The 13,069-nt window shown below is 38.0% G+C and overlaps 1 protein-coding gene across 1 annotated transcript in view; it reads right to left on the bottom strand.

The window, feature by feature from the left end:
• The window catches only part of LOC149840913 (ARM repeat superfamily protein), a 39,302-nt gene extending 27,078 nt beyond the window's left edge, over window positions 1-12,224 (bottom strand). Inside the window, exons 1-2 of the mRNA XM_090003457.1 lie at window positions 10,650-12,224; window positions 9,602-9,686 (exon numbers count right to left, since the gene is read on the bottom strand). Coding sequence (XP_089859583.1) covers window positions 9,602-9,686; window positions 10,650-11,717 — 1,153 coding nt within the window. The 5' untranslated portion in view covers window positions 11,718-12,224. The remainder of the gene's footprint in view (window positions 1-9,601; window positions 9,687-10,649) is intronic.
• Window positions 12,225-13,069: the final 845 nt, after the last annotated feature.

Consider the following 13,069-nt stretch of genomic DNA (forward strand, 5'->3'; position numbering starts at 1 on the left):
TTATGGGTCGAGGTAGCTCTCACTATTGTTTATCTAATAAATCGTATGTCATCATCCTTATTAAAAAATATTACCCTTGTTGACAAACTTTTTTGTGTTCAACCTGATTATAGTAGGTTGAGGGCTTTTGGCTGCAAATGTTTTGTTTTAAATGAAAAACGAGACAAACTTGTTAAAAATATACATATATAATATGTAATGTAACTAGGAATAGTTTCTTTTAGTTTCTTTAATTTTTTGGTTGAATGTGAACTAGTCAACACATGTTGACTAGTCAACATAGGGAACCGTTGGGGTCCCCTCCTTCAATTGTGAATAAATATGGGGCAAAGCCCCACTACAATGTAATGCTTCTTGCATATGTTGAGATAAATAAAATCATTATTTTATATCTCTTGTTTTTATTTTCCTTTAGTGGGTGTTTGTGAGTGAACCCATTTGTGGTTCTTTGAGTATTCTTTTTGGTATTTTGGTGAAACTCTCTTGAGTGTCCACTCTTGGTGATTGAGTGAACATCTTTAAAGGAACTCATTTCCTCACATGGTACGAGAGATTGGTGATCAAGCTGAAATTGTTTTTGGTAAATTGGGAAGCATGTCACTCCAAATTTGAAAGTGTTGAAATTCTCATGCAATTTCATATTCAAGTGATAGTAAGATCATAATTGTTTTTCAAGTAATAGATCGGCGGTGCTTGCGTGGAAAATGAGTGTTTGTGCTCTTGATTGGTGGCGTTTACTTGGTGGTGGAGTGCTTGTGATTTCCACCATTGCTCTTGTTCTCTCCTCTATACTTTTTATCCTTCTCTCTAGTCTTTTTTCTTTTTCTTTATCCTTGTAAAATGGATGACTGAAAATGTCACCATAAAACCCATCAATCTCAATGATTCAAACTATGTAACATAGGTTTCAATTGTAAAGCATCTCATATGAGGAAAAGCGTTATCGGGATTAGTGGATGGGACCGATCCGGAACCCAAACTAATCATTACCATAGTAGAAGGTGAGAAAGAGGTACCTCTTACGAAGGTTGAGAAAAATAAGACAATAACCACTTATGAGAAAAAGTGGAATGAATGGAGAATGGAACATGCCAAGATTATGTCTTGGTCAGAGTTGTCAATCGGAGAAGCAAGAGCCGGAAGCGATTCAGAAAGCAAAAGCAGGAAGCGAGGCACTTGTAAAATTTTAGGAGGCGGAAAGCAAAGGACGATTTAGAAGCGAACTAGGAATCGTCTCAGAAGCGAGAAGAGAAGCAACCTAAAAGCGAACCGAAAGCGACCTAGGAAATGAGGGAGATGTGAAAAAAGAGGAAAAAAAAGAAAAACAAAAATGAAAACGCAAAAAAATGAAAAAAGAAGGGGAAGTGAGGGAAAAGCGTCATTCCCTATTTTTTTTGGCGCTTCCCATCATGTTTCGAAAGCGCCACATTTTGCGCTTCCCCATGTCCTATGGCGCTTTTGGTAACCCTGGTCTTGACTCATTAGTAGTATTGACATTAAGAAGTGCTCAAGTCTTGCTAAATTCGAACATGAAAACAATGCATAAGATTATATTAAGAAAATGTATTCTCTTAAAGATATCGCACATGTGTGCAACTTGCAAGATAGGATACGGAATATAGTTCAAAGAGACAAAATCATTAAAGAATACTAGAATAGTTTGTCTGAACTGTGGGAAGAGTTCACTCTTCTTAAACCAAAGTGGCATTGTCCAGAAGACATACAACTCAGACAAAATCAAATAAATGCGAAGCATTTTTACCAATTTATTAATGAGTTGAGATCGGAGTTTGAATCCACCAAATCTGTTCTTCTTCATCGAAAGTCCTTTTGATAAAAGATACTATAGAAGAATTAAGTATGAACGATAATAGGCTTAAAAAGTAAATCTCTAAGAGTGATGATGACTCAATTCTAGCCATATCTAGACCAAGAAACTATGTTCGTACCTACAAGTCACCACACTATGGAAGGCCAAATTATGAGAAGCAAGGCAATGAGTATGAAAGAAAGAAAGTTATTTGTTACTAGTGTCATGAACCGGGACATGTGAAAACATATTGTCATTAATTAAAGAAACCTTACGAAAAAAAGGTTGCCTCTGTTGGACCTCCACAAGGGTCAAGTGATGTAAAAATCACACAAGATCCATCTATTGAAAGCATGTCCTTGACACAATTAGTGGAGGCTTTTCAACCTCTACTCAAATGAGCATCCTCATCCACTGGAGTTACGATCTCTTCCTTCGGCTTTTTCGATCATGGTAAATCTCTTTGACTTCTTGATTCAGGTGCCTCTTTTCATATGACATCAAATGGTGATATGTTATCCGAATGTCAAAATTCAAGTGGGTCAAATGTTTTCACTATTGATGGAACATCTCTTGAGATAAAAAGAATAGAAAATTTTGAAAACATTTTTCAAAATTCAAAAAGATTTTCTATTCCAAAAATTAGATATATTTCTAAATTGAACTTAAATCTTTTATCTGTTTCTCAATTATCTGACCATGGATGTAATGTTTTATTCTCCTCTCGTGATTGTCGATTGCAGGATCGTCAGTCAAGGAAGTTGATTGGGGAAGGCCATAGAAAATGAGGCTTATACTACATGAACTTTTTGGAAATACCCAAAATACATTTTGTTGCAATGTTCAGAAATTGGATTTGGATGTATGGCATAAGAGACTTAGCCATCTTAGTATATCGAAAATTCATGTTTTTTCAAAGATGAAAATTTTTTGTAATTTTGAAAATTTTATATGTGAAATGGTATTCATGGCAAAATGAAAAGATTATTATTTCAAGAAAGAACCTTTATTTCTTCTAGACCACTTAAGTTAATACATTCGGATGTATGGAGCCCAACACCTGTTATATTAAAGGGTGGTTTTATGTATTATGTAAATTTTGTTGATGATTTTACCACACGCTTAGATTTATTTCCTTAAACAAGTCTGAAGTTTTCTCACATTTTCAAATATTTCACAGTTTAGTCAAAAAATAATTCAAGAATGATATTTTCATCTTTCGCACTGATTCAGAAAGAGAGTTTTTATCAAAAGAATTTAAAGATTAACTAGACCTACATGGTATCATACATCAAAAATCTTATCCTTATACCACTTAACAAAATAGTTTAGCTTAAAAGAAACATAAGCATATTATAGAAACAACAAGAACTTTACTTGTTACAAACCAAGTACCTAAAGATTTTTTAGCTAAAGCCACGTTAGCTGTAGTTTATCTTATTAAGCTAATGCCACCTTCTTCTTAGAAAAATGTGTTTCCTATTGAAAAACTTTTCAAACAAGTCCCAAATTAATCTAGAATGAAAGTTTTTGGATGTAAGTGTTTTGTTTTTACCGACAAAAATGGCAAACTCTCTCCTCGAGATATGCAAATCATCAAAAAGGTTATAGATGTTTTGACTTTAGAACTAAAAGGTTATATGTTTCAAGGAATGTATCCTTTTTAGAAAATGAAAGTTTTTTTGAAATTGAAAAAACTAAGAAAATAAATTATTATTCTTTTTTTTTATTTAATTCCAAAGATTGGTGATTGTGATATTGATGAAGATCAAGAAGTTAAAAGTGATGTGATGAGTGAAGAACAATCTCACAAGAATCAAGATTGTATTCAATATTCTAGGCGTGGTAATTCTGAATATCCATGTGCTCTTGAAAAGTATACCAATGATGAAAACCATGTAGGAATACAAACTAGAAGGTCATCTAGAGTATCAAAAAATCTTAAAAAAATTGTATTATATGAGTCCTTTTCACCTAAGCATCAAGCTTACATTGCATTAATACATTTCTATATAGAAAACCTTTCAACTATGTTGAAGCAAAGGAACATCCTGGATGGGTAGAAGCTATGAGAGTGCAATTAGATGCCTTAGAAAAGGCGAATACTTGGATTGTCCAATACATTCCCCCAGAAAAAAACCTATAGGTTGTCGATGGGTAGATAAGGTTAAAACCAAAAGTGATCAAACTCTTGAAAGGTAGAAAAGCTAGATTAGTTGTCAAGGAATATTCCCAAGAGTATGAAATAAATTATAAAAAAACATTTGCTATAGTTGCTAGAATGACCACAGCTAGGACCTTAATAGCCCTTACCTCTGTGAAAAAATGGCCTATATATCAAATGAATGTTAAAAACATTTTTCTTACTGAAAATTTGGTTGAAAAAGTTTATATAAAACACCTCATGGCATAGTTATCCCTAAAAGAGAAGCTTTTCGTTTGGACAAGGCCCTATATGGTCTTAAACAAGACCCAAAGGCTTGGTATGACAGGTTTAGTCAAGTTATGCTTGATGTTGGATTTCAATCTTGTCTAACTTATACAAAATTTTTTTTTAAGATTTCTAATGCATGTACTATTATATTCTCCTCTACGTGGACAATATGATCATCACTAGAAGTGATAAACAGGGAGTTAAACACATTAAAAAGCTTCTCAAAGCACATTTTAAAATGACTGATTTGGGTTTTTTAAAAAAATCTTAATATAAAAGTTGTTTATTCTTTTAGAGGTTGTCTGTTGACTCAATCTAAGTTTGCTTTAGATATTGTTGCCAGGTTGCATGAATGTTTGATATGAAAGTTATATATTATATAACAAAACAACAAAGAAGCATTCTAATCTATCAATCATAACGAAAACGATATTCAAATGATGAACCTTCTTCTTCTGAGTTGTCTTCTTCTCACCTTTCATCCACATTCATCTATGGGCCATCATAACCATTGTCGTCATCCACTTGAGCCTCCATCTCCGCTCTTCTTCTACCCACTCATCTAATATATCGAGGTTGTCAATACTGATGGGATTGTAGTTGCTCCTCTGGCGTCTTCTTGATTCTTTTTGTATTTGTTTGCAATATTAAGATATTAATTAGAATACAAGTTGTATTAAAGTGGATCCAGTAACATGCATTTTAATGTTACCTTTGCTTCAATCTCATGTAGTAGGCGACAAATACAAAGATCATTTAATCAAGAGTGCTCTAATCTATTCATTTTCTTTGTGTGTATGCACTAAAAAAACTCCAATTTCTCTTGCATCCACTTGCATTGCATCCCTGACTCAATATACTTTGTGCAATCCTAGATAATAAAGGAGCATCTCCAACAAACCTATTCCACCATTGATCTAAACCACTGACACTGATATCGCCGATATATCAAAAGTATCGCAATATTTTCAAATTATCGCCAGAGACAAAATATTTTTGGGAAAAAACTCTTTTTTTTATTTTAAGTTTGCTTTTCCTTTTTTTCTCTTGTGACTTTTGTTAAATGTTTATTAGGAGTGTTATCAATATCATATCCAATGTTTTACTAGTGCATGTTTATGTTTAGTTACTCATAATTGTCTATTGCATTCTATAATTTTTTCTGATTTATTTTGAATATTTTGGAGATTTTTCTCTATTTTTGTAATTTTTTATATTTTTGTGGTTTTAATTCAAGTTTTTCTTGTATCGTCTGATATGATACGACACAGTACAATATACATGTATTTGAGGCTCATGTGATATGGGTTTCGATATGCTATTTACAACATTGTAAAAGACAATTAAAGATCAATCTTGTGTCTGGTCTAGCCTTAGCCTAGAATTGCTAACACTATCAGCCACTTCCTCATCTTCCCACCCCACTGAAATTTTCAAACAGAAAAGTTTAAGATGACTCGCAATCTCCAATGACAAACAAATAAATCCCAAAACCACTGTGTGCACCCTATGTACAAGAGTAGGGAGGATGCTTTTTGACAGCTTCAGGACAACTGAAATAGAATCAATAAGAATAGTGACCTCAATCATTGCCGAAGAGTCACTGTTGCTCCCTTCAAATTCTTTTTTCCTCAAGCTCCTCTGTCTATACCTAACCACAACAAGATTTGGGTTGTTCCTCCTACTAGATCCACAAAATAGCATTCCTCTCTTCTAAAGCTTGCAAGCTGGCAAATCTTTAATCTTTCCCAAAAGCATTCTAACAATCCTTGTTCCATTTTACAAAGGGGCTCAAAGAGGACGCTTGCAAAGATAACAAGAGACCAACATGCCTCATAGGTTAATGAAAAAATATTTCTCCAGTCCTTGGGGTGACTGTCCAGACATCGCATCGCACCTTCTCATTTCATAAGCTTCAAATTCCACTGATTCAGATACAGCTAAGTTGGATAGAAACAGCCCATTGATGATTACACACACCCTAGGAGTCGTCACCAGATCCTCTAGTGCAGCACCTAAGGCTTACCTTCTGAACATCTTGAGTCTTACACCCCCTACCGTCTTCTACTGACCTCTCTTTTCTCATAATGGTTTTGCTCATATAGCCTGTGCCATTTAGATACAGATAATTTTTTTATGCTTTCAAAACCAAAAGGACCATCTCAAGATCGTTGCAATTGGCAACTTATCCTCGGCTAGATGGTATCGCTTTCTTGTTAGATTCAAGTTGGCTTCTGTTGGTAGTGTTGCAAAGAGAGAGAGAGAAAGAGAGAAAAGTTGTCAAAGTGAGTTCACAACTTATTTAAATTCATAACTTATTTAAATTAATCTTCTATTTCTAGACACCTTTATCAATTTGTAAGACTTTTTGCTAGTAATGGATAAAAAGTTGCAACAATATTATTGTGTTTCAAGAAATGAGAGGGAAGTAAAGCATAGGCAATAAAATTTAATAGCCAACAATCTGGTACTTGGGGTCTGCCTCATAATAGGAAAATAACAACAACAACAACTACGCCTTCATCCCAAAACAATTGGGGTCGGTGATATGAACCAAAAAAAGAAAATCATTCTGGGTCTGCCACATGAATCCTTCTCCTCCAATCATTTATATCCAATGTCATGTCCTCGGTGAGGTTCAAAGCATTCATATACTTTCCTATCACCTCCATCCATGTCTTCCTAGGCCTAGCCCGACCTCTTTTAGCTAATATATTTTCTCATTTCTCCATCCTTCTAACTGGAGCATCATTAGGCCTTCGCCGAATATGCTCAAACCACCGTAAACGATTCTCTCTCATCTTATTTTCAACGGGTGCAACACCTAACTTCTTACGTATCTCCTCATTTTGAATCTTATCTTTTATTGTATTTCCACACATCCATCTCAGCATACGCATCTCAGCTACACTCATTTTTTGAATATGATGTCTCTTGGCAGCCCAACATTCCGTACCATACAGTAAAGCGGGCCTAATAGTCGTCCTATAAAACTTTTCCTTCAACCACAATGGCATTCTACGATCGCACAACATTCCAGTTGCACTTTTTCATTTCATCCACCCAACCTTTATCCTATGATTTACATCTCCATCAATTTCTCCATACTTTTGAATTATAGATGCCAAATATTTGAAACAATCATACTCCGGTATTTCTTGCTCACCAAGCTTCACTACACTTTCATCACTACTTCGTTGCTTACTAAACCGACATTCCATATATTCTGTCTTACTCCTACTCAACTTAAAACCTCTTGCTTCCAATGTCTTTTTCCATAATTCTAACTTAGCATTAACCCCAACTCTAGACTCATCAATCAAAACAATATCATCAGCAAACAACATACACCATGACACATTTTCTTGAATTGATCTCGTAAGCTCATCCATCACTATAGCAAATAGGAAAGGGCTTAAAGCAGATCCTTGATGTAACCCAACCGTTATAGGAAAATTGGTTGTCACCCCTCCACAAGTGCGGACATTGGTTACTATTCCTTCATATATATCTTTAATTATACTAATGTACTTGAGAGAAACACCTTTCTTCATCATTGTCCACCAGAGAACGTCCCTAGGTACTCTATCGTATGCCTTCTCCAAATCAATAAAAACCATATGCAAATCTTTGTTCCTCTCTCTATTTCTCTCAATAAGTTGTTTAAGAATATGTATAGCTTCCATAGTTGATCTTCCAGGCATAAAACCAAGTTGATTCTCTGATATCATGACAACCTTCCTCAACCTAAACTCAATCACCCTCTCCCAAAGTTTCATAGTATGACTCATGAGTTTTATACCACGATAGTTTGCGCAATCTTGTATATGACCCTTATTCTTATATAGAGGCACCAAAGTACTCTTCCTCCACTCATTAGGCATCTTATTTGTCCGCCAAATCTTGTTAAAAAGATTTGTCAATCATTCTAAACCTTTCTCTCCCAAGCATTTCCAAGCCTCGATAGGTATACCATCTGGGCCAACTGCCCTTCTTGATTTCATTTTCTTCAAAGCCTCTGCAATTTCTTTCTTTTGAATCTTGCGCATGAAGTCACGATTCATCTCATGAAAAGGAATGGACAAGTCTCCAAGATCCTGAGCATGACTTCCATTAAATAGCTTATCAAAATAATTTTTCCATCTCTCCTTAATCTCCTCATCTTTGACTAAAACCCTTTGTGTTTCATCTTTGATACATCTAACCATACCCAGATCCCTCGATTTCCTGTCTCTCATCTTTGCAAGCCTATAAATATCTTTCTCGCCCTCTTTGGTATCCAATTTGTCATAAACCTCCTTATATACCTTATCCCTCGCGTTCTAAACTACTTTTTTAGCTTCCTTCTTTGCTATCATATACTTCTCCAAATTCTCATTATCACGACTCTTACTTAGATTTTTATAACACTCTCTTTTAACCTTAATATCTAATTTGACATCCTCGTTCCACCACGATGTATCCTTACCTAGCGGTGCACCGCCTTTAGACTCACCCAATACCTCCTTAGCCACCTTTCTCATGCCACCCGCTATCTTATTCCACATTGATTCTGAATCCTCCTCGAGACACCAATCAGCTTCCTTAACTACCTGCTCTACAAACATTCTTTGTTTAGCTCCTTTCAGTGCCCACCACTTAATTCTAGGATCTATCATATGTCTATCCCTTTTGCGGCATTGTCTAATTCTAAGATCTAAAATTAAGACTCTATGTTGTGTAGCTACACTTTCTCCCGGTATAACCTTACAATCGATGCAACAACTCCTATCTTTCTTTCTAAGTAGGAAAAAATCTATCTGACTCGTATTAACCCCACTTTTAAATGTTACTAGGTAAGACTCCCTCTTCCTAAACCAAGTGTTTGCTAAGATCATAACAAGGACAAACCAAAATCTAAAATCCTTTCTCCACTTTCGTTTCTTACTCCTATACCATAGCCTCCATAGATACTCTCAAATCCATCCCTACTAATGCCTACATGCCCAAATTTAAAAGTTTTAGAACTGTCAAATATATATTTTTTTGAAAGCCACAAAAAAGAAAAATATACGAGAATAATGAAGAATTGTTTATCGAAAAAACTCAAGAAAAATGCCAAGTAGAACGTCTATGAGCATGCCTACAAACAGGGCCCAAAATAAGCAAAAAGACAGTTATCCTTATCAGCTACTATTTAAACAATAGCAAAAGGTTTTTAACAAAAGATGTGTGAGATGTAAGCTAAAGTTATTGTTTTCATTTGACTTGGAAAATAAAAAATAGCACTCTCTTCAATCTTGGTGTCAATGATGTACATTGAATCCATAAAAAAGCTTTTTACAAACTAGGCTCTGAAAATTGACTTGCCTTCTTACCAAATAACGATGCAATGAGTGACACAATACGCTCTTCCAACTCCTCCTGGTAGCTTTCTTTCTTATTCTTCTTGTGCACAGGAACCTGAATATACATTCCCAAAGCAAACCAAGGACACTGAAATGAGTTGTTCACCATGGTCAAGAAAGAAAAACAAAGGGATAGGGTGCTGTATAAAAGTAACTTAGTAAAGAAAAACTGAATACCTTCAAAAGATGTCACCTTAAATTTTTGGCTTAGGGTTGAAACCTATTCCTAAATTTCTATTCCACAGATGAAGTGATGACAATATCACAAACTTTTGAAAGCCATCACAAATACCCTTTGCTGGGCCTTGGCTGCTGGACGGGTGGTCAGGATTCCATTCCCACGGGCATCAAAACCTTGAATATGAGAAAGGGCAAGGGTATTATGCCCCTTGCTCATGCCAAAGAAAGGGGACTACCTTGGGGAAAGGGGCACGCCGGGGGTTGCATTGTCAAGAAAGTGACCATAAGTACAGCAAGCATAGCCAGCGCGACTAGGTCTCTAATCACGGGGTGATTTCCCCGTTCCTCATGGAAAAAAGAAATACCCTTTGTTGAATAATGGAGAAGGACTCGCTTTTCACAAGATGACCATACAAAATTAACTGCAAAAGGTCAGCAAATTATCCATACTAAGATAGAACCATAAACAGGCAGGATGAAAGTGGCGCTAAAAATGCAGAAGCCAGATTCGTGTAGGACGATTTGGATTAGGCGCTCGTAGTTTGTAACTTTGTACACAAAAAAGTAACCCATGCAAATATACAACTAGAGTCCGCTTGTAAAGTGGTGCATCACGTCAAAGCTAGTAGGCACTACAAATGTAGAAAACTCATAAGGTTTAAGTAACAGAAAAAACAAAGTCCTCCAAATAGATAATGTCTTGTGGCAGGAAAAAGGACCAACAAATGATTTTGTGCAGGTTAAGCCAAGAATATGTACGAGTAAAGAAGATGCTAAACTAATGATTTTGCTAGACGAGGCACCCCAAATAGATATGGGTCAGAAGGATCAAACTTACCTTTCCCATGAATGCAGCAAACGCTGTTTTTAGCCCCAACACATCGATGAATCGTTCGCAGGCACGCGGGTACTTGGTGATGGAGAAATTAAGCACCCTGATTGCGGACCCATATGCAGATTTCTTCTGCTTCATGATGATGATCATCAACTCCACCCCTTCAGAATTCACGAATTTCTCTTTGTTTTCCACTGGCATCACCAAGCTGCATAAGCAATCAAACAGGTTTTCCACCATCTCCTCCTCATCGGCACTTTTTGGATCCCTCGACTTGTACATGGCTACAGCCTGGAGGATAGTATCCACGCCGTTCAGCTGTCCAAGCCGCCTCTGGTTCGCGGCACTACTCTGCAGAAGTATCGCGAGGATCTCTGCTGCATACTGCTTGTTGCTATCAAACTCGCGTGCCTTGATCCTGGTCTGCAGCCACCGCAGGAGCTTCGTCCGCTCGCAAACGAGCTCTGCAACCGCCGGCTTCACCTCAATCAAGTTCTCGATTGTTGCCAGCGTGTTGTACACCGCGCTCATCTCATCGGGGTCGGACTCGTCAAGGCGGCCAAGGTTCTGGACCAGCGACTCAAGGGCGTTGTTCTCCACCAGAGCGTCAACGAGGACCTGTGCGCCTTCGTCGCTGTCCTCGACCACGTCCTCATCAGTGAGATCGCGGAGGAGGCCGACAACGTCAATGGCTATGTCTGTGTTATCATGCGTCAGGAGGCCCAGCACCGACGGGATGGCGTTCAACTGGACGAGCTCCGGATAGAGCTCGGGGGCGCCGGCCAGGATCTTGAGTTTTTCGATCTCCTCGTGGAGCTCCACCTCCGAGTCGGCGAACTTCTCGGGCTGGTCCGGGTACTTGAGGCGGGCCTCGAGGTTGCTGCTGAGGCGCCGCTCGAAGGAGAGGACCAGCTTCTTCACTGCGCGGGCGTCGATCGCCTCCACGGAGCTCTGCGATCGCTCGATCTCCTCCAGGAGGGCGAAATCGACGCCCCCGTTCTCCGCAACGTCGGGCTCGAAGGCGTCCCTCTTCCGCTTCCCCTCGTGGTTGTTGGAGTTGACATACTCCATCGCTCGGCGGATCCAAGAGAAAAAACAACCCTAATCCGGTAGGATCAATGTCTCCCCTGGCTCGTTTCGTTTAGCCCGCCGCCGCCTTGTCTTCTGATCCAATTCCTCGGGTAGCTGCTCACTTCGAGAGAGATTCGGAAGGTTTTTGCGCTGCCGAAAACCCTAAAAAAATGAAACGGATGGTTCTTTGGATTCTTCTTCTTCCTCTTCCAACGTCACGTCGTCGTCGTCGTCTCGTTCTCTCTGCTACCGCTTGAAGAGGGTTTGGCGGTACCCTGAAACCAAAGTATGTAAAACTCTAAACCCAACACAATTACAAGGGAAGGAGTCTGGCGGAGGTAATCCTTGAAAGTGGGCGCGGTTGAGCTCGGTCTGGTTTTGTTTACTTCCTAATGCAGAGACGGGCTCGGAGCAGCGCGGCTTGGTGGCGGTGGTGTGATGAGCTGAGCATAGTTATCAAGAAACCAAATAGATACGAAACCAAATAGATACGAGAAGCGATGCCTCAAGCGGAAGCGGAGAAGGGAGTGTTAAAAATGTAGTATGAAGCGAGAAGCGAGAAGCGAGATAACATGAAAAATGAGAAGGAAATGCATAAAAAGCAATATAAAGCGCGGGCAGAAACAAATAAAAAAAAGACATAAACACAAATACAAAACCATAAACAGTTATTGTCAAGAAGCGAGAGAAACACCAAGAAAGCAACAGATAATTGATTTCTAAAACGAAGAGAAAGTGAGTTTCTCACAAAGAATTTGAGTTGATCATACTTGAGAAGCAGGTCTCCCAAAACTTCCACTCATTTCGAGGAAGCTAAGAGTTTCCTTTCCCAAGTGAGCTTCCAAGGAATCAGTAGCAAGAAGCTTCCAGTAACTATGAGGTGGGATTATATCAATTTGGTACGTTCAAGTAAAGTGTCTCTTGAATGTTAGATGGATTATGGGTAGGACTTGGACTCAAACTAAGAGTACCTCTATATAAACAATTAGCTTATGTCGTTTAAATTCAGATTCGAATGTAAAAGCAGTGTAAGAATCTGAATCAGATTATTAATCAATGATAACTTCAGTTTGCTAGGTCACGTGAAATAGAATCACATGAAGCTCCTTGTGATCTTCATCACTCAAATTCTGATGCTTGTTTAGCCAATGTAAATGGAGATTCACTCATTTGCTTTCCAATCCAAATCTCATAAGACAACAAAAACATGTGCTTGATATAAACAACTCTTTCTACCAAAACCTAGTTGTTTGCTTCCTGCTCCAAGGGTGATGGCAGTGGACTGGGGGAAAATGAGGCTCCGCCCCGCCTCACTCCGTTTGGCCCGGAGAGAATGAACTGAAGATGGAGGT

This window comes from Nuphar pumila, chromosome 4 (genome assembly GCF_984573655.1).
Source record: "Nuphar pumila chromosome 4, dmNupPumi1.hap1.1, whole genome shotgun sequence".
Taxonomy (NCBI): Eukaryota; Viridiplantae; Streptophyta; class Magnoliopsida; order Nymphaeales; family Nymphaeaceae; genus Nuphar; species Nuphar pumila.